General features: G+C 38.0%; 1 protein-coding gene across 13 annotated transcripts in view; it reads right to left on the bottom strand.

Moving 5' to 3' along the window:
• MECOM (MDS1 and EVI1 complex locus) overlaps positions 1–27,923 on the bottom strand; it is a 555,921-nt gene that overhangs the window by 29,517 nt on the left and 498,481 nt on the right. For 9 of the 13 annotated variants that reach the window (XM_053221232.1, XM_053221230.1, XM_053221229.1 and 6 more), the window contains 5 exons: positions 17,624–17,726; positions 14,016–14,232; positions 8,251–8,398; positions 6,773–6,929; positions 1,030–2,386 (listed from right to left, as the gene is read on the bottom strand). In XM_053221232.1, coding sequence (XP_053077207.1) covers positions 1,030–2,386; positions 6,773–6,929; positions 8,251–8,398; positions 14,016–14,232; positions 17,624–17,726 — 1,982 coding nt within the window. The remainder of the gene's footprint in view (positions 1–1,029; positions 2,387–6,772; positions 6,930–8,250; positions 8,399–14,015; positions 14,233–17,623; positions 17,727–27,923) is intronic. The other 4 variants (XM_027061469.2, XM_027061471.2, XM_027061473.2 and 1 more) reach the window with 3 other exon arrangements.

Below are 27,923 nucleotides of genomic sequence, written 5' to 3'. Positions count from 1 at the left end.
AATGTATTATAGATAATACAGGTAGAAAAGGAATCTTTGGTGAAAAGAGTTTGCGGCTCTAGTACTTATTAAGTAATAGGAACTCAATGAGTACTGTTGAATGACAGAGTAGCACAACTTGTTCGTGAAAGAGAATCAGGCAAAAATACGAAAATAGTCTCATCTTACATGAGTCCAATAAGCAATTATCCATGCCTTCCATTAATTCTTGACATTGTTCAAGACTCGAATGAGAAAGTAGATGTGAAAATGCTTGGTAATATTTAAAATACACAATAAGCATAATTACTATTATTCATACTTTTAAAGAAAGCTGGTATTTAAAAAATAAATAAATCATTCTGAATGTCAAGTGAGTGTTAACAGAATACTGTCTATGAGGCTTTTTATTAAGCATATATGTTTCCCCCCCAAAGCACTTTTGGATGCATCAAAGAAAACTGGATAACGAAGGTATTAAACAGTGACGTGTCTTTCAAAACCAGCCACTCACATGATATACAAAACATTTTTGTGATTAATATTTCACTTACTTTGGCTTCCTAGGAGATTTATTTAGAAACAGAATCTGAGCGGTACTTATTAAGGATGTGTTGGTCGGTTAACAAAGAGAAAACGCATGCTGTTCTGCATCCCACCTCATTCCAAATATCCTGACCCGCTTGAGTACCCACACATATTTGCATTAATCCTTCAGGAGCCTCATTCTTCTGCCACTTGACAGCTTACTTTAAATATGGCTTTCCCATATTTTCCACTTAAAAAATGTGTTCAAAAATAAATTTATTGTCAGGGGAAAGAACTCTGTGGGCCTCATCCAAAACCCCAAATTCAGAGACATCCAAAAATAAGTCCAAACTTAATGAGTTGACCGTCTGAATAAAAAATGAATTCACTAGATCAAACAACTTTACTCTCTGCCTTGTAATAATAACAAAAATGGTTTGTTAAAAGCCATGGCTTTCAACTGCAAACCCTGCCCTTTGTACACACGTCGTCCACATTTAATCGTCTCCTGTCCACCCTTACCTGTAAATAGGGTCCATAAAGAAAGGAGTGGGTCTAGCATGCTGCAAGGAACCATCTGATGCTGGTCTTGGTTCAATGCTGCTTCCTTTCTTTTCCCCAAACACGTGGTTTTTACGAGGCTCGGTCAGCTTTGTCCCACTGGCTCTACTCCTACTGCCCATGCTTAGATCCAGGGGCTGGTCTTGGCTTGTGGCAGGTGTTGCTGGAGGCTTGGAGGGGACTGGAGTCAAGGGCTTCTCGTCCTTTCGCTTAGTGGTGAGATCAAAGGGAGACTCAGAGCTTCCCTTCTGCAGTTTCTTTACTTCACTTGGTGATTGGGGTTCCATTTTCAAAGGTAACGATCTCAAGTCTCTATCAGGAAATGGGTACATTGATTGAGAGAATGCTGGAAAAAACGGGAGGGGAAACATGGAAGGGTAAGGTAAAGCTCCAACTTTTTTGTCTTGCAGCCCCACCAGTCCTGTTGAACCAAAGTATTTTTCAGCAATAGAAGCAATAGCTTTTATAGAATCATTCACAGCTCCTGACACCGCAGTTTGCTCCTCTAAAGATGGTGAGAAAATGGAATGATTGCTGTATTCTTTCTTATTATGTATTGAAGCCAGATTCTGAAGCGGGCTTACTTTGTCTTTGAACATTTTACCATTTTCTTTAAATTTCTCTTTATCACTTTCAATGTCACTTTCCAGATCAGAGCCCGAGGTTGTTTCCAGGTCACTGCCACTTGGCGTACTGACATCATCAAGGTCACTACTCTCTGACTGGTCACTGATTTTCTCAAGGGGCCTCTCTTCAGAGGACCTCTCGGGCTGGAGCTCCACTGGCTTATTGTCCCCTACAGGTGGGTGTTTAGATAGTGCCTTCAAAATATCCTGTGTAGCTGGCAGTATCTGAGGATGTGTCATGAGGGGACTTTGACTTTTGTTTGTCTGTTCAGTACTTGATAGTCCTTTAACAGGAGAACTAGCAGGTATCAAAGGAGGCCTGTGGTACAAGCCGGAAGGAAACAGACCAGGGAAGCTAAAAGAAAATCCAGGAGCTGTTGGAAAGGTAAGACCAGCAGGATGCCTATTGGCACCAAAATAGTCAGCAAGGCCCGGGTTGGCATGACTCATATTAACCATGGACGTTTTATCCATAGCTGGGGTTCCAGGAAGTGAAATGCCTTGGCCAAAAAATCCACCTGCCGCAAAATGGTTCTTGCCCTCACAAAACCTCCTGTGTTTATTTAAGGAAGACGTAGTGCTGAACATTTGTCCACAGTCTTTGCACTTGATTTGGGTTCTGCAATCAGCATGCATGCGCTTATGACGACAAAGGTTTGAAAACTGAGTATAGGATTTATGGCAGACCTCACCTGTGTGCAAACAACAAAAGAGAATCTCAGGCTTTATGGCAATTGCTTCTGAATTTAGCAAATATCACAATTGGTTTACCCAAAATTGCAATTAGGAAGCCAGGAAAAGTTGTTGGAGGTACGAATCTGGGTACTCCCAACACAGAAAACCCCATGTCACTAGATTCCAAAGCAAGGCATCCAACCTGACAAATGTCTTGAGGCAGCACAAATATTTCATATATAAATATATTTAAATATTTTGTCATCCCCATTGCAAAATATTTTTTCATCATATTTGTGTATTTAAATATTTATAGCAAAGTCCAATTCCAGCATGCATTGACTTCCCACCCCATTGCTACCCTCATAGAATCTTACAAATTCAAGTCTCAAGGCATACTAAACATAAAACATAACAGGAACCCCTTTAAAATTTTAGACCACTTAAAGACTTCTAAGTCGTAGGCACCAAAACAAAATAAAACAGCCTTTCCCTCGACCAGAAACTTTACCTTCATTCCCTCTCCCCCTGGGGAAAAAGCCTGTGACTGCCCTACCATTATTTAATTTGTATTATATCATATGCTCTCATCATTCACACATCAAAGCCACACAACAATGCACATTGTGTATTCTGAGACATTTTTAACAATCATTTTCATGATTTGAGAAAGACTGACATAATTTACAATGGCTCTATTTTAAGCCTGCAAAGGAAGCTAAATTGAATGTGGTCCATCCTGCATTGCTGGTTCCCATGAACTATGATCACGTCCTCTGACTTCCCCTCACACCAGTGGTTGTGCTAACCTTCCTGCATTTATGAAACCCCCGTCCTTGGGAAATACGTCCACTTGTTGTCATATCTTCGCCGGTTATCTCAGGGCTTGACTTCTATGTGGGTTAGCCAACTATGGTAAGCAGGGAGAGTGTTCTGAGTGCTCTAATCCAGAAAGAACACAGCAGGGCATGGCTGGGAAAGAACCCTCTTCGCGGAAAATTTGCCAAAAAAGTAGAACATCTTCCTCCTCATAGATGAGAGAACAGATCTAAGTGTATTTTAAGACCAAACTTCGTAACCTTTAAAAACTCCTTTGCTGGGTAAGAATTCCCCTCACTTCGCAGGCCGGCAGGATTATAGTATCCATTTCCTAAGCATCACATTTTTTTTATCTGACTTTAGTAGAGGTGAATCCGCTTTATGTGTGAGCTTACTTTAACAATCCCGTGCACGTTTGATACATGCAGAAACATGATATGCCTTGTTGGTGATTACTGAAACAAATTTATATAAGAAATTAAATTGAAGACAAAATATGACATTTATTGCTTTCATGTGATGGCTGCCTTTGAGCGCAGAGTGGTTGAGCTCCTAAGTTAAAGCAGTAATAGTTGAAAAAAAAAAAAACTCAAAGGAGATTTTATAGATGTTCAATCATGCAAAACTCACCCAAAAGTTGGATTATCCCACACACCACCAAACAGGAAGTACCAAGTGATTCCATAATATTTCTTTTACTACTAATGATTAAAATGCATTGCTACATATATCACTGCACTTAGTAATAGTTAAGGAGCTTTCAACTGTGGGATGATTCATGACATTATAGAGGCTGTAACATGCATTTTAATGGGAAGAGAAGATGTGAGTGATTTCTTTTCAAATTATTCTACTGGAATATATTGACCAGAGACTACTTTAAAAGTATATACTAGTAACCATATACAATAAATACACATGCTATTTAAATTCTTTGATACACTAATTAAAACCATATGACGTAGAGGGTAGAAACATGAGGCTTTCGCTGGTTATACTAATTCAGCTATGAGCAATAACAAGAAATAGTAAATAAAATGTCATTGGAATTATAAAAGTTCACTCATCAAGAAAGTAACACCTCTCCTCTGGGCATTAAAAGGCGTTGAGAAAACGTCTTGATGGGTATTCAACCACGGCATAAACTTTTGAAAGGTTTGCAAGTGTTTGGGAAAGAAATGTTGCTCTCTCTATTCCTTTCTTATACCTGGATGGATTGAAGAAAATCAGGAGCTTCTCTACATCGGAGTAACAGAAGGTGCATTAGACTTTCCTGGTTGTCACCCTGTATTACACAGATGAGCGATGTCTGTGTAAGGTCTTAAGAACAGAGAATCTGGGATGTTTCCTTAGGCGGAGGCTTTGTTTTCCTCACTTGAATGTCTGGCCTGGCCCACCACTAACCACCAGGCCTCCAGGTAAACGGCTCAATTGATGTTGAAGTCTATACTGTACTGTAATTTTCTCAGTAATAGGAATTAGCCAGCAGTTAACATTGCATTTTTCTACTTATTAAACAAATTAAGAGGTATTTTGAATATGTTCAGCCTATTAGAGCATGTGGTTTCTATTTGGGAAGGCTGGAGGTTTCTGCAAAGGCAGTGAGTAATTACCTTAGCACTGGTGACTTTGGGCTCAAGCTTGGCGGTACACTGTAATAAGAGACAGTTGCCATAAACACACCAGTGGGGGTAAATCGTGGTGTGTGGCCTTCTGGTGAGAAACAGATATCAACTCTAGGTGAACCTCCTCCACTCCCAATCTCCACACCAACTCTCCTCTTTTGTTCTGAAATTACATGGCTATTATTCATAATTACCCCATGGTTCTCTGTCAGATTTTACATTTGAAGAATTCCATCTGCTATTTAAATTTACCAATAATTACTGAAAATCCATTTGTGGCAAATAGTTGTGCAAGCTGATTGGAAAGGGACACCCTATAGTGCTTTAAAATGAAACACTTGATTTCAACACAATTAAAATTCCAGATCCCAGAACCTTATTAGATAATAGGAATCTATATTTTCCAACTTTTGGCTTAAATAATAGAGAAATCATTAAGTCATTAAATAGAGAATCCATTCAGTCTATTTTTTCCCACCAAGACACAATAAACGTACCAAAATTTGTTTCTGAGCAATCAGAAATACATGAGTTATTTATGCCTGTAACACTACGAAGTACATTTTTAAGGGCGTCACAACCTAGAGTCCGAAACGCCTTTATGAGACAAGAAGTCTAAAATTTCTATTGTATACTTTATTTCCTGTGATTTCTAACAGAGCTCCCCCCAAGGGAGACTAGAGCACCCTTTTGTTTATCAGCTGGTCATCTTCACTCCACCCAGGGTACAGGAGAACCCTGTAGGAGCAAAACAAGACTCTAGTTTAAGCTGGAAAGGGGAAAAAAAAGCTCTCCTGTTGCTTGGAAGCACAAAAGAGGACCGTGTCGAGCTAAAAATGAGGAGAGTTAGTCTCTGGCATCTGTGTGTTGGCACCAAAAATTATGTTTTTGCCCATCAGGTCCTGTAGTAGTGTCTCCTATACCTACTACAAATTATTGAGTATTTGTCAGAAAAAAAAAATGTTTTCTAAGAGTTCCCACGTCAGAGGTTTTCCCAACTACTGAGTATGCCTCGATCATTTCCATGTTCATCTGCATACAAAATCAGTCTTAAAGTTTGCAGCGCAACTCAGTGAGTCAGTATTTATAAGCCCAGCTGAGCAATGGATCAAAAGAAGTCCAGAGTCATTGCTCAGATCGACTGAAAACAACTGATTTGCTTTATGAAATATTTCAGCACAATACAGGGAACAGGAGTGGGTGGACGGAAGAAGCCCATGAGCGCGGAGTTTTACTTTATGTGGAGTGTGTTACTAAAGTGCTCTGTACAGGGACCTTCTAGGTAGGTGGTCAGATTGGATGTCTTCTGAACACACACTGCCAGTAAATCTGCTTTAGTGTAGTGGCTTATAGAAGCAGTGTGTCCACCATCAAAGTGAAAATGTTCTGCTTTTCAAGTAACTGGTAGTTCTTACCAACCTGCAGCCGGTGATTGGTAACAATGTGTAGATTAAGGGGAGTCTTATTCCCCCCTCCCTCTCCACACACACACACACACACACACACACACACACTCACTCACTCACAGTCACAGCCTACTTGACAAGTGGGGCTCTTCCAGCCTTTCTGATCCAGAATAGGTTTTTATCACTTCATCTTATTTATGGCATTTGCCTTTGCTGTTTTACAAATCCATGACCATTTTCAGTGGAAGACAAATCTGGTTCTCTCTATTAAACCCTACAACCTGGAGAGGCTTCCCTTTCATTATTTAATGACTTCTCTTTTCTCTACTTGTTATTGATTTCATCTAACAGAAAACACCCCAGGAATTATAAACAAGATACCATGGATCTGGGTGTAAAAGATGTTCTTGTAATAGAAAAATAGCCCAACTGGATTGGACCATAAATAGCTAATGCAGAGACCCTTCTATGGCCATGCGGCCATCTCCTGATCACAGTGCCTTTCGGATGAGAGACAGATGCAGGAAGGAGGGCTGGAGTGTTAAAAACTTACAGATAAAGGGCTTCACACTGCTGTGGATGTGCTTGTGTTGTTTGAGGCCCGACGAAGTGGCAAACGTTTTGCCACACTCCGGGCATGCGTGGGCCCGGGCACCAACATGCTGAGAGCGAATGTGCCGCTGGAGGTTGCTAGGGTCCGTGAAAACCTGCTAGGAAATGAGTACTGATTAATCAAGAAACTTAATTCAAGGACACAATAACGAAGACCAGGAATGACTCAAGAAGGAATTTTGTTTATTTATTTTGTTTTTGTTTATTTGTTTTCCCCAAAGACCAAAAGAAAGTCATATTCCCAAAGCATGAGCTCCTCTCGGAGAGGGACTGTAAATTATTCAGATCTATATCCTTAGCAGGAAATGTCCATTGGTATCAGTTGAACGAAATAATTAATGGCATGACAGACCACAGTCAAGATCTTCTTGATCCCATTTAGAGTGATTAGGGTTGAAAAATAAAATGCCAGCCAAGACATTATTTAAAATGGTATGTTACTTCCATCCTTTAAACCAAAACACACTATGTACGAAATTGGGGGGATTTTTATGAAAGTATCTCAAATCTATTCAAGGAGTTCTCCCAGGGATAATGTTAACACTGTTTCAAGCAAGGTACCATTAAGCTAAAACCATTCCTTTAAACATTATACTAAAAAAAGAGAGAAGAGAAGAGAAGAGAAGAGAAGAGAAGAGAAGAGAAGAGAAGAGAAAAAGTCACCCACACTTCTGGGAGCAAAGCATCTCTAAAGATAATTTCAAATATCACAATTTCCACTGGCATGAAGAAAGATATTCAAATGCTATAAAAAGGTTTTGGAAATAGAAATCAACTTCAATAACATCAGCGCACCTTTTAGTTAATTGAGAGCCATGAACATTAAATGATGTGAACTACTGTTTCCATGTTTCAGAGTCATGGTCAAGGTAGAGTGCTTCACTGCACCCTTATGCTGCTCAGCAGTGGCCACTAAGGCAGGCCACTAAGGCACTGTGCTCTTAATTAGAACCAAGTCATGATTTATGGTGGGGACTTGGGTGGAAAAATCTGCAAATGTAGGAGTCTCCTATTCTTTCTGAATAGGCATTCAGAAACTTTATGTGACTTCCTCGCAAACTGCTATTAAAAGAAATCAGTAATGTGCATTGGATACAATTTTCATTCTCCATAAGGCTATAAAACAACCCCACACTGGCAAGCCAGTAGCGGAACCAGGAATTTACCAAGGATGTCTGACACCTAGTTCTGGAACTCACCATTAAGCCTCACTTCCTCCCTTACAAAAATAAAAGGGTACCCACTAAGTGTTTTTATACACTGTACTAATGCCTTTTAGCATACAACACTCAGTCTACTTTTCTCAAGATATTTATAGTTTCCCCTCTCAAGGGTTGTTTTTATATATCATAGCAAGTGATGGATTAAGAGAGAGCAGGATGACAGAGAGAGGCCAAGTAGTCTACAAATTCACTGTACCTTGGCACAGTTTTCACATTCATAGTGCTTTCCACTGTCATGTGACATCTGGTGGCGAATTAAATTGGACTTCCAGTTAAATGCCTTGGGACACTGATCGCACTTGTATTCCCTCTCTTCAGTATGTGACAACATGTGTTTCTCCAGGCTGTTAAGAGAACAATTGGTTGAATAAGACACGGTGACAAAGAATATATTCATAAACAGAATGTCATTTTATTGCTAATCCAACTGGCAATTAAAGAAATGAGAAGGAAAAGGAGTTGAGGTGAGAGAAGAGAAGAAACAAAGAGAAGAAACAGGCTCACAACAGACGAAAGAATATTTATTCTTCCTAGACTGTGTCCTTCACTAACACAGAGAAGTACCCCTGTTGTTTGAAAATAAATCTGATATAGCTATCAGGGGTTAGTTGCCAAGTTAGAGGCACGATAAACGACTAGTTAATTGCCCAGTTCTGGATTCACCACACCATTCTAAGGGCAACACACATTGCTAATACCCACTTAATTCAAACACAAACACTGAAACTGAAGATCTTCAAAACATGCTTAAGAACATGCAGGCAGGTATCCTTTCTAATATATAACCTCTAGATTCAAAAAGGTACTTTTGTTTCTATCCATATCTCCAAGTGGAAAAGTGAGTTGTAACCTAACTATTCACCAGGCAACTTCCCAAAATAACCCTGAGACGGATGGATGAATGGATGGCCCTGCAGATGAGCGATGAATGGATATGTGTATACATAGATATAGAAGCATATGTATATAGCGCCTATGAATTAGGGAGGAAAGAAAATGTGTAATAATATAAGTGGATGCACTATTAAAGCCCTTCAAAAGAAAAACGGAGTTAGAAGTTTCTGACAAGGATAATTTTTCTGTTTTCAAGCTTAGAATATTTTTGCTTCTCAAATATTTCCATCTCTTTTCTAAAACTTGTATATGAAATCTGCATGGATTTAATGAAAAGCAAATATTATAGATAATGGATTGCTGTGATAGTCAGATATTTGAACATATTTGTTAATTAAATATGCACAGATAACACACGGGGATACTACCCCTAAAGTAACCAGAGCTTCTTGGAGAAATAGCCTGTTTCAAACTTGAAGCCCAAGATACACGATAGGCCTTGAACATCTTGTTACGGCAAAAAGCAAGAAAGTTATAGAGCATGTCAAAAGAATTAAGGTACCAACGTGAAAAAACAACCACTGACCAAAGATGAGGAAATTTAAGCATCAATAAAAATAATAATTTCATCTTTTAACAAAAACAATATTCAAAATCGCACAAACAAAAGCTCACGGGTCACCCTTGGAAGATTCTGAGAAGCAAAATCATTACTCTGAAAACTAGTAAGTAAAGAGAAAACTCACCCACATGTCCTGCCCTTCCTATATGAACTGTACTTCAGGGTGAGCAAATAAACAATGAGGGGAAGTTTCTCTGCGTAGAATTAACAGAGATAATAAATAATGAAATAATGATAGAAGTAGAAAACATCCATTTTACAGCATGTAAGCAATTAATAAATGTAGGCAAGTCAGAAATAAATCTTGTGCCTCCTGAAGGAAATAAACCATAGCATCAGTGAGGTATTATTCTTAAAACAATGAACCTAAATCTGATCAAGGCTTGGGATGTAACTGTGAGTTTACAGGAAGTAGAGAAGATGGAGAAAGATGTTAACACCAAGGGGACATGATCAGTAGAATCCAGACTAGAGGAAATGCTACAGGAAAAAACAGTTTCTTCTATAAATAAATTTCAATGAGGGAAGGAGGGAGGAAGGGAGGGAGAGAAAGAAAGACTGACTTTGACCGAAGGAACTTATAAATTAAAAGAGACATAAGAGGGGCACCTGGGTGGCTCAGTCGGTTAAGCGTCCGACTTCAGCTCAGGTCACGATCTCATGGTTTGCGAGTTTGAGCCCTGTGTCGGCCTCTGTGCTGACAACTCAGAGCCTGGAGCCTGCTTCAGATTCTGTGTCTCCCTCCCTCTCTCTCTGCTCCTCCCCCGCTCACACTCTCTCTTTCTCTCTCTCTCTCAAAAATAATAAACACTAAAAAATTTTTTAATAAAAAAATTTTAAAGAGACATGCCAACAAATCGCAATGGCAGATCTTATTACGATCGTAATTCAAATATAAAACTAAAAGTAATGAGATAACTGGGGGAAATTGAACACTGACTTTATATTTGGTAATATTAAGGAATCATTATTTTTAAAGTGTGGTGCAGAAATTTGTGTTCTAAAGAGTCCTTTTTTCGACAGATACATACTGAGCTATTTATGAATAAAATGACATAATGTCCAGGATTTGTTTCAATAATCTGAACAAGTATAGCTGAGACAAGACTGGCCTTGTATGATAATTACTGAAACTGAGCATATGGGGGTTTATGACACCATCCCTCTCTAGTTTTGTATACTTTGAAACTTTCCACAGTACAAAGATATTAAGAAAAAAAACAACAACCACCACCAACCCTGCAAGCACTCTTTCTTTGCCATGTTCTATTTTTCTGTGAGATAAATACTCTAAAGTTGAGTACCAGTAAGACCCTGCACACCTAGAATATATCCAGGAGTCACGTACGCTGTGTGAATGGCAGGGTGCGTGACAAAATGAAGTACCCTTTCTCCTATCTTGATGAATCAGAAATGTCTTTCCCATATTTTTTCTCCTCCACAGCTTCCCCTCTACAACTCCATTCATATTGGCATATGAACTTATTTTTCCTGCCCCGTGAGTCAGTCGACTTTGTAATGCTATTCTGTTTGAGCACAAATGGTGATATCTCTGTGAACAAAAGGTACCAGGAGAGTACAGGTGTGTGGAGTCACAAGAACAGCCCTACCTTTATCTACAATATGCAATCCTCTGTTTGTTACACGAGTTGAAATGTTATTAATAGAGTTAAGAGAGAGAGATCATCAACTGCGGTTAACATTGAACTGAGTCAGGGACATCTTCCGAAATCATGGCACAGATTCATATACTCACTGTCATCCTCAGCCACTCAGGAGGGCACGCCATTTGATGACATATATTCCAATATGTACGTCAAATCATAAACTCTGAAATCTAATGGGAGAGGCAGGCCTGTACATTGAGTCTTATTCCTGTGCCCTTACTCCAAGGATATGATAAGGTTTCAAGAATATAGTACATGGCATACAGGGGGAAAAATAACTAGCAGTGTAAGAGGAATTCTCCTTTCTTTTTCTTCTAATCTAGCATAAAATCCATATTGTTCTATCACTCAGTGATAGAAAGAATCAAAAGACAACTGGTTCTTACAAAACCAAATGTGTATTTCTTTCACAGACACAGAAGCCACCCCGTCAGCTGTTAGGGAGGCTTCTCCACTTCTCATAGAATTTCATCCTATTTTATAGAGCTTTGCCTAGCCTTCTGGGTTCTTTGCAATTTTTGCATATTAACCTTTGGTCCTTGCCCTTTTGGGGGGCGAGAGGGTATTTTTTCTCAACATTTGACAGAAAAGATACAGAACAGAATAATTATCATGTCAAAAAATTTTTCTCATTTGTTTAAAGTATAAAGCAACAAAATAGGATTAAATAAAGTGGAAAATATTCGGGGAATGTAAGTTCTGCACATGAATAAATTATATAACCAAAAATACCACTTATATGGTCGACCTCAGGTTGCATAGTGACATGCTATATCCGTCTGGCTGAGCTACCAGAAAGAAAGTTCTGAGGGTTCATCCAATACCAGATAATTAGGTTTCCTTATTGTTTCCCACTGAATGTTTTTGACTGAAGGAACCAAACTGGCAGTGGGTTTTGGCATTAAGTAGAGTTGACTCAGCCTCAATCCCAGAGCCAGTAAGAAAAGAAACTCTCTCTACCTAGGTGTCACCATGCCTTCTAGTGGGCAGTAGGAATTACATTTTAGTGTCTAATCCACCATTTTTTGTCTTATAATGCTGCCCATTATTTTTGATAGCAAAATTGAAGGAAATAATACTGAATCTCTGGCATCAGAGATACTGCTTTACGGTAATAAATACTTTCCTTACCCACAGGTATTTATTCGTTTCATTTTATTTTTTAATTTGAGCACAATTACATTTATGAGATATGCTCTGACTTTTTTATAATACAAATCTAAGTGTTACCAAACATTTATAGCAGATTGATTCTCTACGTGGATTTATATTAAATGGTAAAGATGAGTTTAAAGGGTCCCGGGAAAGCCCTCTTATTCCCTACAATGTTTTCCCTCTAAAAGCTAAATCTTTCCAGCCTAGAAATTTTCAAGCTTGGAAATTTATCCTTTTGACTCAGTCTCCTGAAGGAATGGGTTATCCTTGGTGCTTTTTTAAGTTATTTATCCATTAAAATCAATGACTACTGTATGAAATCCTTTCCTGTAAGAAGCCTAGACAGAGAAGAGGATGCAGGGCCATCAATGGAGAGAGAAGGAGAGACACTGAAGAAAGAAAGGAAATAAAATGATAAACTGAAATAGGTGGACTGTCCAAGGTAAACCATGAGTAACTCACACTCTTAAGGCCAGCTGATACACTACCATAACCATTTAAATACAGGGTTATGTTCACTTGAAGTTCTGATTATAGATTCCAAGGATCATTTCTGGATTTAAAAGCAAAGAAATGAGGGGCGCCTGGGTGGCTCAGTCGGTTGAGCCTCCGACTTCGGCTCGGGTCATGATCTCGCAGTTTGTGAGTTCAAGCCCCACGTCAGGCTCTGTGCTGACAGCTCAGAGCCTGGAGCCTGCTTCAGATTCTGTGTCTCCCTCCCTCTGCCCCTTCCCCACTCGTGCTCTGTCTCTGTCTGTCAAAAATGAACAAAAGTTAAAAAAATAAACTAAATAAAAGCAAAGAAACAAATACAATTGTTAAAACTGTTTGTGGGCCACGGCAAAAACCATTAGGTAGAAGCACACGGGAAACCTATTAGCTGGTTCTGTATCTCTGATCAGAAGAACTATTTTATAGCATAATAATCAATGTAGTTCTCAAAGGGGAGGTTCCAGGGTGGCTGTTTGCTTTAATAGAAGTTAAAAAAAAAAAAGTTCTTGAATGAAGTTCAAAAGCCTATAAAAAGTTACCATATTGCTGATACATGATTTTCACTTTGTTAAAAGTAAGTATTAAAGAATAATTTCATTTAGATCATGTTTATTCTTTCCCTTTTGGGAAATAAAACATTTTCTTCATTGGGCATGATTTTCTTATTCTTTTATATATGTGCCATTTAAATAGTTGAAATTAAATCCATGGGTTACCATGATCTACCAAAAAGGTCATCGATCTTTCATTAAGTGTATACCAGAATCAATCTTTTTTTTTTTTTTTTTTTTTTTTTTGGTCATCTAGGTGTTTCTGGAACCAGCTTTACTGTTTGGCACATGATTAGTTTAGTTGGCATCAGTGTTGCTCCAGCATTCTTGATTCTTCCTCTAAGTCATAGTTTGTGCTGTCATGCTACGCTTTCTTTCAGTTGCCAATAATACTACTTAAATAAATATAAACATATAATTTTCCATCTAGCGTCAAAATAACTAATTCCAACTTGCTTGTAAACATTTTACAGATAAGAATTTCCAAGGAAAACTGATTTATGAACATGTCACTAACACACTTGTCAGGTTCATCACAGTTCCAGATTTTCCATCTGCATAAATTCTGAAAATTCAGCATAACCACACTTCACTGCAGAGTAAATACACACGTCTCATAGTGCAACATGCCATTTCTAACCTTTGCAAATCGGGGAACACTTGGTCACATTCCTTACACTCCTGGATCGCATGTATCTCTCGGAGATCGTTCTCACTTTCGAGTTTTTGTTGGAAGTCCTCTTCCACCATCGAAAATGCTGAGTGAGGGGTGCTGCACGGGAACTTTTGGTGATCTGCTAGCTCCGCCTTGGACTCGAAGAGCTGGTCACAGTCCTCACAGCGATACTGCCGTTCTTCTGTGAAAATAATTCAGGTGTTACCAGGACTGGGCGATCAGAAGTGTCATCACAAACCGGCAGTTTTTATGGAAGACATAATGGAAACTATTTAGTTGTTATTTCTACCACTTTAATTTTAATAGGAATTAAAACTAATACACGTACAGGACAGAGCCTAGCACGATAACGTGGTGTCTGCGGCTACAGTATAGCCTTCTTACCAGATAACACGTTACGGCTTAAACCCTTCCTGGGTTTAATATTCACAAGACACTAAAAGTAAGAATGACCACTTACTGTGCATGATATAGTCCCTCCACCCTGTTCACGGATGATTGATATTTCTCATAACCTGATCATGAGAAATTACATGTCATATTTTTATTCCATCTTCAGATGAAGCTATTAAAGCTCAGGGAAGTTCAGAAACCAGTCAGGGGTTATAGAGCCAAGTGGTTGTGCCAGGATTTGAACCCATCTCTGTCTCTCTCACACACGTCTCACTGTGCCATGTGACCCGGAGGGCACATGGGACACAGAGTCCCTATCTGTGTCATGCTTACACTGGTTAGCATCAGTAAACGTGGATGTTTCCTTACATTCGTCATTACCACCTAATGGACACAAGATGTTTTTAGTACCCTTCTAGACTAATTTATGCTACCCTAGGGTCAGGGCTAATTGGCAGGGCCTTGTTAAACAGCCAACATATCATGAATTTGCCCTTTGCATCAGTAAGATAAATAAATGGTAATAGTGGGAGTAGAGATAACAAGCTTATAAGGTGCCAGGCAGTGATGGTATTGTTCCTATTCTTTCCATCTCAATAGCTTTTTGCCTGCTCATGAGGCTGTACGATGCACACATCACACAGACACAATCACAGAAGTCTTAAAAACAGCTCAGAATGCTGAAAAGACACCCGGGCAGCATGGTACATAATCCCTGTTTTATAGAGCTACAGCCAGGACCTATAGCCAGTTTTTCATTGACTGAATGTTTTGGGGGGAATATCTTAGTCACCAACAAATGCTAGGCATTTTGCTAGGGAATGACTATATAAGAAACTCAAGGGGATACACATGTGAACAAATAGAGTGTGATATATTTTATGACAGATGCATGCATGGGGCCTAAAGGAGCCCAGAGGAACATGTCTAATCCATCTAATCTGAAGGAGAGAGGTTCAGAAAAGGATTTGTAATGAGCAAGCATCAGCCAGGTGAAGTGGGATGAAGGAGGATGTTCCAGGCAGTGGGAACAGCGTGGACCAATGATAAAGGCCAGGAAGAACATGGCAGCTGGTGGAAAAGCAAAACTGTAGTAAAAGAGGGCGAGTTGATAGGGTACATGTAGAGCAGCTAGGGGAAGTGAAGTCAGAGAAGGTAGCAGGTCCCTAGGGGCTTTGGGGGGGGTCCATGCTGAGAAGGGAACTGAAAGCCGCTGAAAATCAGAAAGCCTAGCTGTGATGTGAGAAGTGAAGGAGAGGTCAGAGGAGACACCACCGCTAAAATCCACATACAAGACAGGTTTCATATCAATTAAACCAGTAACAGCGGGGCCAGAACAGTAAAGAAAGCAGTATGTAGATTTAATAGAGTGTGTCAACTTTGGACCGTAGAGGGTTAAGGAAGGTAGGGGTATTCTAAAATAAATCACCTCAGCTCTAAAGACATGTCTCTCAATGACATTAACCAGGTAATGGAACCATGTAATATAATCTGTTATACTCTTCACAATATTTAAGATCTACATTTAGGATCTCACGAGCAGGCTGAGCACAAACAGAATCTCCAAGCCACAGAATGGATGGGAAAGGCCTAGGGTTTACAGACAACAAGACCTCGGTTTGAAAGTTAACTACCACTCTCTAGTCATGTGATCTTGGCCAATTTACCTAGATTTAAGGTAAATTTATCTAAGTCCTTAGATAGCCTCAGTTTCTCTATCTGTATAATAAAAATGATTCCTCTCTTACAGCTTTGATCAATGTGTAAGACTAAATGAGATAATAAATGGAGAGCATATAGTATCTGGTATAGTGTGTGTGTGTGTGTGTGTGTGTGTGTGTGTGAGACAATGAAAATAAAAAGCAGCTGATGGGTTCAAGGGTGTTGTGAAGGCAGGCAATTTATGAATGGTAGCCCTAAAAGAAGAAGAATCACTTCCACTCAGGCTTTTAAGAATAGTAAGCTAATCACTCATATTTCTAAAAGAATTGCTTGAAAACCTTTTTTTAGGTCTAACACTGGTGAATACCAGTGAAAGTTGCCTTGCACTAGAGAAAGCTAGATTACGTTTCGTATCCTATGCCCTCATGTTTCGTCTGTCCCAGACCCCATTGGGTAAGATTCCTTATTCAGGCTTAAGCTCTACCAGGTTGGTTGAGAACACTGGGTTTCTGAGAAGAAAACAATTTCCAAAAGGTTCCCCCAAATGTAACTGGTATAATCTACAAAGAGGCAGAATGCAGCTCAGCCAAAGGAAAAAAATGTTCAAGTAAAGAGCCAGCCAAGACTGGTAGCTTCCTTCACAAAAGCTACAGAGAGCAGAGGCTGAGGTTTTCCCATCCGGAATGCCAAAGGGATGGGAGGTGGCTCTGTCCCCACCTGTCAGCTAAGCTGGGGTGAGTAACCCTTCCCAGTGGTCCTTCCAACTATAAAACATTCTAAAGACACCACTAGATTATGTTTAACCAAATCATGTTACATTAGGAGACAGAAATAGGAAAGAGAACGGAAAAAGTACTAAATTCTCATCCCAATGGTAACACTTCAATATGGATAGAATTATCTCTTCATCTGTTCTATACATGCATAACTAATAATTATAATTCTTTTGATATCCCCTTCATTTGATTTAGAATAGGCCTCTGGCAAATAAAAACTCTGGCTGTAAAGTTTCCTCATGTGTATTTTTCTCCTAAACCCCTTCCCCCCAGCCCTCTCCCATCTTGTCATGCCAACTAGGATTTTGTTGGCATGACATACTCAACATACTCAACTCTCAAGGAGACATACTTTTTCCAGGAATAGAACATTAGATGGGAAGAAACACCCACCAGATTGATGAAAGCCCAAACTGAGCTTTCTGAAATGACTTTTGTATAGTGAAAGGATTCTCACCATAGTCTAAGGTATTGACAAAAAAGTTTCAACGGTGGGATATCTCAGTTGATATATTCAGAATTCGTTTGGCCTCCACTTGAGGGAAGACCTCTGCTTACTCAAGATTCACAGTAACATTAGCCAGATGTCAAGCCAAGAAAAGAGCCACTCAGAAGAGAAGGAGTTTTGTGAAAACTGACACTGAAGAGCCAGGAAAACTGAATGTGTGATGGCCCCACACAGATGCTCCGTCACGGCGACCGGATGAGGACGCGGAGGATGGGGGTGTGAACAGTACTAACCGTGGATATCCGGCGCCATAGTTTCATGGGGATAGTCTTCACTCTTCATGAACAGCAGGAGCTCCTCTCCTGGTGCAATGTCTGTGACTACTCTATAAAATATCTTCAAAACACCAGAAAGGGTTGGGTGGGAAGAGAGAAAGAAGTGAATATTAAGAAAGGGCAAGATATGCACTAATATCTGTACATTTTCTCATAGCATAAACAAATATTTCCTTTTATTTTTGTCAAAAGAAGTGTGACTTCCTGTTTTATGTCCTGAAAATTGGCCTTCTATTGACAAATGGAAAGCTGTGATTCTCATGCCAGTTCACAAATCTTTTCTAAATCCTACCTCACCACTCAAATTGTCTTAAGGCAAGGCTTACCGTGTTGCATACACCTCTGTGTAATGTTTAGCAAAGAACTTTCCCTTCTCTGAATTCCTCACTCTAGGGAACCACACACGTATTCACAGAGCTGAATGCGTCTGGCATTATCCAGCAGTAGCCTCGTTAAGGGTGGCAGGGCACAATTGCCTCCCTCAGCATGTTCTCAAAAGCAGCACCTTCTCAACAAGGTGTTTTTTAGGGAATAGGTTAGAAGGACATGACATAAAGAACCGGTCTGTAGAGCACATAGTCAAAGGAGATTATTTTGTTTTTAAAAAACTTAATCCCTCTCTCACCAATCATCAGTACTCCCAGATCCAGGACTTGACCTCATGCCTCAGCTCCTGATTCCCACTCTCTGAAAGCAGGCAGTATGCCTTTAATTGATTCATTTAGCAGGGTAGTAGGGGGAGGTGTTTATTCCTCTGCTTTCTAGAAAAATTCTGAGGAGAGAAAGAATTGAATCAATCTGTTAATGACTGACTAAACAACTGTGGGGCAAGCGTGGACCTATAATTTCCTAGAGCTGCCTACTTTTACCCCCACCTTGACCAGCTCTGTGACCTTAGGCAAGTCATTGTGCAACTTACTTGTCCAGGCTTCAGGGTTTTTCCACTTATAAAAGCATTTAATTCACGCAAAAAAAATACAAATATCTAATTCATTACGTTACACACCTGAAACTAATATAATGTTATATGTCAATGATATCTCAATAAAAAAGCACTTAATCATGAAAATGTTTAAGGTGCTTATTCATCTTATCACAAAAATGTTCATAGTTTTTAAATTTTATTCTAAGATTATTTGTTACATAACGACCAGATAGAGGTTGTCGAAGAAAGAATGACGTTATACAATTAACTGGTGAAAATGAGACCAATAACAGTCACACATGCACATACACACACACACACACACACACACACACACACACACACCAACAGAAGCAACAAAGACAGCAAGTAAACTAGGGATTCGATTCTGCTGTCTCAATCCAAGGGGGAGAAAACTCACATCACACAAATTATTAAGAGAACTTATGAGAACATATTTTTAGAAGACATTGTTGGTTTCTTACAGGATATTTGATATTTCAAACTGAGAAAAATTGAGTAGGTTAATAGTTTAAAAGATCAACAGAAGTGTGCATAACTTTAATTGTATTTATTTGTTTATCTTCTGAAAAGCAGAGGACATCAAACGTAAGTATGTGCCTCTTTATTCCAGTAGGTGGCTCTAAAGTCCAATTGTTTATTTTTTTCTATAAAAACATCACAGCACAAAATTGTGCTAAATTTAAAAAATAACTCAATGAGGAATGTTTTCTGTTTAGTTTCTTTCCTGTCAAAATAAAATCATCCTTTTTCATTCAACAGTAATTTAACCAGGTGAAATTGGTTTACAGAAAATAATGCCAAACATAAAATGTTGCTAGAATATGTTAGAATATAACCTAGGATGCTTTCTATCCACCCAGAGATAGACTCCAGACTATCTTAAGAAAATTATTCCGTGTTAGGTGCTATTTCTACAAAAACCAGAGAATTTGCAGTTTGTATCTTATTAACCCTAGCCTTCACATTTTCCTGTTTCTGGAAGTACACTGAAAGGAACAGTTCTGTTCAAAAAGTTATCAGATTGAAAAAAAAATGATTGTGCATTTGCTCTTTTCCCCTAAACTTTCCAATTAAATGCTTGTAAGTACCCTATTTCATTCTGGAGTTCTATTTCCCCTTAGAAAACAATGGACCTCTCTCAACAGCTTGAATCACCTCTTTTTTTGGCATCTCTCAAAGGTTTAACTTATTAGCTTCCTTTCCAACAACATGTTGACATTTGAATTGTGACATATTAGAACTTTTCGGTGGCTTCTCGGAAATAGTGAGGTTAAAGAGACAATACCCTGCAAGACCGTAAAACAGTGCAATTGTCTCTGTTGGGGAATGCTGCTTAGACACTCATGCCAGATCATTTCAAGAAAGTATCATGATATCATCATTTCTTTGTAGTCCACTATTAATCATGTCTCTTTTAATTCCATTTTAGATTTACCCGATCCAATGTGAACAGCCCAAGAAACAAAAGAAAATGATAGGTACGTTGTAACTATATATTATAAAGACAATTCTCTTTGCAGCGACATAGATCACTACTGTAATTTCCCTTTAAGTGTACAGATCGTCATGTGAAGAATATTGAGTGCATAAAAAATAAAAGACACGGAAGAGTGTTGATGTTGGCTTTATTTACTGGAGGTAAAAGGTGACATTCCAGGCCATGAAAGGCAAGGCAAAGCAGAGTGGGTTTTAACTTCAGGGTGTTCTTTTCGATTTTAAGTGAATTTTTATGGTGCTCATGAAACTGAGGTTTGAAAAGAACTGGCAAGCGCCAGACGTAATGAGGGCAGATTCTGGGCACGCTTCCTCACACAGCAATAAGAATGTGCCTCAAAGTCCCATCTACCACACCCTTACAATTCTAGAGCTTTCTTTCAAGGTGTTGCTACCACTTGCGATCCTCTTTACATCTCATCTCTTCGGATCTTAGATTCGGCAAAATTCTGCTTTTCCACCTATGATTACACTGGCCCCCAAATCTGACTTGAATACTCGAATCCAGAGCTGTCGACATCTAAAGTTAATTTATGTTCTAGCAATACTAATACACAGGCAGGCCTTTGAGAGGTGAGAGGAGTGGTTTAAACAAAAACATAATGACAATTTGTTGCCTCAAAAAAAGTTGCGTGGAGGAATGATGGAAAGGAATCCTGGAGGAATCAAGCCTTTCGAAAGTAAGATATCACATCTACACTTTTGTATTACAAAACAGGTCTTTCAGCAAATAAAAATAAAATAAATAACAGAAGTGATTTATGTAGTTTTTCCCACAGGTTTGTATCTTAAGTATTCTTGGCCATGCTCTTAAAAAATATAACCATAATGTCTTTAAACCCAGTATATTCTCAAAATCTCACTTCTATTGTAGTCCTATGAATTATATGTCATCTAAGTTACGTACCAGAAGCAGAGATCCTACCAATATAACCTCTCTGGTTTTTGTGTTGGAGAAAAAGGGAAGGGAATCAATTACTCTGTTAAATTCCATAAAAGAAATGATCTCTTCTCCCATCAGGGGGTTTTATGGAAAAAGTTATCTGGATCCAAAATAAAAATGTCCTGGGGTCTGGGATTTTGTGATGAATTCAACTCAAGTATATAAAGGGGGACCCCAAAGTCTCAAACACTTAGAAAAAGTTCAAATTGATATAAAAGGGTTGTTGATTTATTTTGTTGTGTCTCTCTCGGAATGCTTTATTAGAGAGAAAAAATCTCAATTCCTCACAATATAAGTTGAAAGATAAGAGGAACAGGGCCTTAGAGTATAAGAAAATAGGAATATATAAAAATTCCATTCTTTTAAAAGTCATGATAAATATTTTTAAAATGTGTTAACTCCTCCAGAATTTTCTCTTTGGTAGCTAATAACAAATTCCAGAAATAAAACATGTTATGACCATGATCTAACTGTCCATACATTTGACACATTTGAAAGTTAAGGTGGTTTTTTCATTTTATCATATAAAAAATTTTAATTTCCCAATATCTTCATGGGCTCTTTTTATTTTTCCAGAAAGCTATATTTCTACCTTGGTAAGTGTGGATAAAGATCTAGATCTCTGGATGCCTCAATTTATAAGACCAAATATTTATAGTCACTATCTTAACAGATCAATTTGTATTTTTTTTATTTTTTAAGTTTGTTAAAATAACTAACAGTAGTGAAATTTCTGAAAATGTTTTTTAATGCTAAATCTTTCGAGTATTTAAAAATAAAACTAGAATTGCCCCAAATTACTCACTTTTACTAGTGGTAAAATTCACGATCTAAGGCATAAATATAATACCACACATGTATATAGGAATTACTCTAAACATAGTTATTATACTTAATGTATTTTAATCAAACCTTGAAACCAGTTCCAAATGCCAAAAGAATATCCATTCACTTAATGTTCACAAGGCAGAGCTAGGGACAAAAGGCAGTGATGACTGGATTTGATTTAACAAATTTTAGATTTCCAAAAATATATTTTCATACAGTGTTATATATAAGTATATATGTGCCCAAGCACATATATTTTATATGTGATGTATAAACGTGGCAAATTATACACCTTAGAGAAATTTTAAATTTGCATAAAATATGAGTAATCTCATATTTTAGGTATTAATATAAATAAATGTTTAATAGAATACACTTAATTCATGTTATATATCATGTAAGTGATATGTAATTATATGGCATATTTTATATAGTATATTGTATATAATATGTGTTATATAGAGTTATATATTATATGTAGTTGGAATTGGAATTAATCATATTTTATTAAACATTTATCTTGCTTTGTTATTTAAGTCCAAGAGCACAAGCACTAAAAAAAGTATGGATGCTTATAGGCATTCCATTAGGAAAGTTAATAGGCTATAAAAGACTTTAGACGAATTCTGTTTTATACTGTCAAGGCCTGTGTTCAACCTAATCCTCCATCAAATAGACAATGCTACTATTTGTATTTGTAAATGGTAATAATATGGGTCCTTGTTTATTATCCTATAAAATAGAAAAATCTAGAATCTGTCAGACCAGACTTACAGTCTAGTTTGCTATGCTTGGATCAATTTAAAGTATTGTGCTTGTACTATTGAGACAGAAGAGAAATTCAGTGCACAGGGGGAAAAACAAAAAAAAAAAACAAAACACATCATTTACTTTTAAAAAGATGAACAAGGCCTCATTGTTATGAATCCCCGTTTATTTTTCCTGGTCAAGCACTGAAGTTTTATTTATGCTTAATAGACTGCATTTGGCATGTCTAAAAATGACACAAGTGTGAATTATGAATGACCTTCAACCTATTCAGGAAGTTGTAATAATTGAAATAATAGAGAAATATACTCCCTACAGAATCTGTACTGAGAGACAACTTTTTCAGACTATTGCTGTCCTTCTCACTTTGAAGTTGACAGTTGATTTCTTCCTCTTCCAGCTCCCAACATTTACCCTGAATGCTTTATTTTCTATAACTTCATGCAATTTACCAGTCAGAAGACTAGAAAAAGCTGAATGGAACTTTAACATTTGGAAGGTAGGTAGGAGGGGAGGAGGTGACAGTTTGCGTATCTGAACAAAGTCAACATTAGATATGAACACATCTGTCAGCCTTGGTGCTGCAGAGAGGTCACATCAGGTCCACAAAGACAAAGTGTGCATATGGGCTGGCTTTAGAAAACATAGTCTGGACCCCTGATCTACCCACAGTAATGTGGGAAACTGCGATGTTCAGGAGGACAGGAGTAAAGCCAAGTTTTTAGCCTCTATAAGAAGGACTCTTATCATACTTTCTCGGCCATATTGGTAAGAGATAACAAGAAGTGTCCTCAGGAGACAAAGAAATTGATGACAGAATGGAAAGATATTTGTCCAACAGAATAGATCCTTTATCATGGCCAAGTTCTACCAAAGCAAACCAACCATAGTTTCCTTAATTTGTCCAAAGAGATAGTATACTATATTTGTCTTTAGGATGACAGTCTAAAGACTAAAAGATATTTTCAGAAATATAAGGTACTATCTCCCTATATCGAAAAATATGTATCCACTGGTTATTTTCAGGACAAAAATATTGTTGGAGGAGAAGCTTCCCCCCCCCAACCTTTATCTCTTTGTTGATAACATGAAGAGAAATCCAGGTATAATTTATTGGAATGACACATAACAGAGAACTGACCGTTGGTTTTAGTTTGTATAAGTAGAACAAATGATAAAGATCCACCTGCTATTATATCTGGAGCCTACAGTGTACCCAGCCTGGAAGTCTTGCAAATTTCAGTTAAATGACCTCTAAGGATCACTCTACAGACTCCACAAGAAATATCCACTAGCCACCTGTCTTTAATGTGGCCATTTCATCCGATTCTATGAAAACTGGTCATTCTGCATGATTTCACAATGCCTGGGCAGAGTTCCATCATTACATGATGAGGAAGCTAAAGATCATCTTTGGGTTTTTTTTACTAGGCTGGAGGCTTTTCTTGTGTCTTTGACCAACATGTTTTCCTCCTGGATAGATTGTAATGCACTCTGATGACTATCTTTTTGGCATCATTCCAGAAACAGCAGTGTCTCGTATGGATGTGATGTTTTGAGATCTTCCTGAATGAAAGGTGTTGTATACATGCAAACACTAATTACTCAAAATGTGCACAGAATACTGCAGGTCATCCACTTATTGAACTTCTGTGATTTGTTACTCTTCATAAAATTCCTAGTCTGCGTGGTGCTATGGCTGTCTTGTGTCCTGAGTGTCATTACACAAGGGAAACTTTTTCTGGGTGGAGGGAGGGCAGTGCTGTTTGTTTTATCATGTGAATATCAAATGGAAAACTATGTCTGAGACAGTTTCATCTTCGGGTGAAGGAAGTAACTTATCAGCCAGACAACATCCCCACCCCCCTAAGTCAGCTTAGGCACCGTTCACAAGGCCAGTCTCTGGGTATTGCCAGCTGGCATTCATCTTAAAACAGCAGAGCATAACTTTGGTATAAAAGTGGAACTTGACTTAAAAGGAAAGCAAAGAAAATGCCCAAAGCCAATAATAATTTTAACATCAAAAGAGGTCATAGAAAATGTGGACAGAAATCCTTGTAAAGGAAGAACAAATTAACAAATTACCTGACAGTTGATGCAAACATTTTTAAAAAGTGGAAAGAGGCGAACAAATTACATTTTACTTTTTACATAGCTGGTCTTCCCTGCTTTTTTTGCACAAATTACATTAATTGAATAATTCAGGAAAACATTTTTTTCTCAGTAAAAAGCCAAAGAAAATAACTTGATAATTGAGCCCATAATAAGTTTGCAGTTATAGTACTGTTCTAGTGTCACAGCCGTCTGATTGAACCACTGACGTGGACGTAAGGAGAGGGAAAGTGGGTGTGCCAATTCAGCCATGATCGTCCTGGAAGCAGTTAAAACTTTATAAGGTAAAGCACAAACGAGAACAATGCCTGTTCCAACTGAAAACACTGTAGAATCTTGCTGCCGTTCATTAACCACAAGAGAGCTGGCAGAATCTCCTAAGTGAATGCTGACCTTGATTTCTCTGAGGGGCGCTCGTTCTTCTATATCTTATTTCTTCAAAATATACATCAGGCATTGGATAATCTCTTATTGACACATTTCTTTTTACTCAAAGTGAACAGCAGACTTCTCTTATTCTACTTACTAAATACCAGCTGTCAAGGGCCTGTTTAAAAATGAAAGGACTTATCACCTTGTGTAAATGACAAGATTAATAATGTCTTGGGTTTCTGAGAACTTTATTCCAGTTATAGACCATGTTAAGGGAAGGCCAGGAGTTTGAATGAAACCGTGTTCCTTTCCATGACGCAGAATACATACACACGTATAAAATGTTACCCCAAAGCACACACCCAGCTCATTCTAATGATCATGAGTGGAAAGGCAGGTCTTAAGTCTAAAAAGTCAGCTTACACAACTTGTGCCTTGGTGACCTGTCTGATTACAACCAATATGGTTTCACCATGAGGTAGAAGAGGAAAAACTGTGTCCAAAGAGCTACTGCATAAGTGCCTCAAATTTATGAACATATCATAGATGAAAACTGGCCTTGTTTGAGGTGGATAGGGGGTCTATGGGTCATCTTGTCTTTGATCAAGGTGAAAATACAGAAATGTGGAGGCCTGAGGAAACTTCTTAAAGGATGGAGGGAAAGGCAGGAGTGGGTGGGACCAAATCTAAAGCAAAGTGCTACACTCACCCAGCAGAATGGTCTGTAAAGATATCTACAAGACATCAAAGGAAAGGACATCAAAATATCCAGAATAAAAAAGAAAGAAAGAAAACCTAAGCAAGCCGTCTAGATGTTTGCTTCCTTAACATTAGACACATGGGTGAGTCTAGATGTAAATGAAACTCAAAGTAATTAACTGTTTTCATGCTTCCTCTACATATTTGGTCCTCCTGAGGACCTATTCTGGAAAGAGCTGTCATTATCCAACTCTCTGCTTTTGCTCCTGCCCTGCTCTACCTCTCAGTGCCAGTTCTTGCTCCTGAAAACAACCAGGGACAATTTCAGACTGTTAAAATGTAAAAATATTAAAGCATTGTCTGTCTCAATAAAAATATGCGGCTAAATGTTGTACCACAACAGTGTGGCTATGTAACATTGTACAGAAACTTTACGGAATATGGGGAAAATAATTAGGACTTCAAGGATAAAGAACCTTTGATATTATAATGGATCTTCTATTTTATGACCTGAATGTGTTCAGAGCTTAATTTACTAGTGTCTTTGGTGTGGCCTTCTTCTACAAAGATAAATTACTATGGTTAATATAATATTTTCAGGGAGCTGGTAAAGGATATCAGCCAGAAGCTGCAGCTAGTCAGAAATTATGATTAAACGCTCATGCCAGTATTTCCGAACTCCTATCTCCAAAAGCATCACTGCAATAATTTTGAAAACATGAAGAGACATCTAAAAACAACAAACGTGAGTCTTTCTAGAAAACTGCCACAAAGCTCACTCTGGCCTGGAAAAAAAAAAACCTGAAATAAAATAGTTCACAGAAATCTACTGGAGAATTTAGATTTAAAAATTAAAATCCCCTCAAATAAAATGTTTGTACAGAGGTATTAGAAAAATGTTAATCAAACAGCCAGATGAACCAGATTACATCCTTTTCCAACTTTACTTGAAAATCAAAATCCATGCTGTTTCTAAGTACTTCTTCACCCCCAAACAAACCAAACATGGGTTTTATTCAGTACACGTTTTGACTGTCTCACTATCATCGACTGTATTATCATCTTAGCAAGAACATTTATTCACTTTTATACCACTCCTCTACATCATTATAAAACTGATCCACATTGATTAAGTTTGGTCTTTAATGTCAGAATTTCTAAAAATATCTACCTTTCCAAAAATAAACTATAATTTCTACACCCTTGTTTTGTTCTGGGCCATCTTTTCCCTTCTTTGTTAGGTATAATAATTATTACAATGACCAGGCTACAGTGGAAAGATCCATCTGACATTCTTCCTCTTTATAGTCCAAGACTTAATACCTGTCGTGGTATTAAAATTCGTTTTCTAAACTTGAGTTCTATCTCAGAATTGGAGTGAAGAGAAACACCTTTTGTTTTGTTTTGTTTTGTTCTTTACAATTTCTCGAGAGTGCTTCATTTACTTTTGTGTTGTGCAGGTGAGTTGTTGTTTGTGTTTAATAATTGTCCCTGATCCAGAGTCTCTCTCTTTATGGACATTAAATATATCTCACACAATGGGAGTGTTCTTATGTGATGAGTTGTGCTTGCTCACCACTTGTCAGCTCTTACTCCTCATGGAAAAGAGAGAGAAAAAACAGACCTACAGAATCTCTTTAGTCAGCTCTTTTTTTCATTGTACCTAGTCCAGCATTCACATTTCAAAGCTGTCTGAAATTGCAGTCTTAATTAACTTTTAGAACTATGCATACAAGCTTACAGATGAATACATTTATAACATATGCATACATCATCTGAGTGTCTGTTCTCTTTTGTCTTGTCAACTGGGCTAAGCAGGATTGTATGCATATATTGCCTATCACACAAATCTGACTTTTACCTCTCACTTTCCTGTCTCCTTGTTTATGGGTGAACTTACTTGACCATGTAATGTCAATTTCACAATGATGTTATTTGATATGCACTCTGTTACCATCTTAGATGTCTGCCAGTACAACACATATACTTAAAATGAGTGCTTACAGAAATAATAGGTATGTGTCTAATATTGACCTTTTATGTTTTTCCTGATTAACTATTTTCCTTGATTCTTCCATTAAAATAAGTAAACA

The sequence above is a fragment of the Acinonyx jubatus genome, chromosome C2, assembly GCF_027475565.1.
Source record: "Acinonyx jubatus isolate Ajub_Pintada_27869175 chromosome C2, VMU_Ajub_asm_v1.0, whole genome shotgun sequence".
Taxonomy (NCBI): Eukaryota; Metazoa; Chordata; class Mammalia; order Carnivora; family Felidae; genus Acinonyx; species Acinonyx jubatus.
This window is presented reverse-complemented; position numbering and strand designations above follow the sequence as displayed.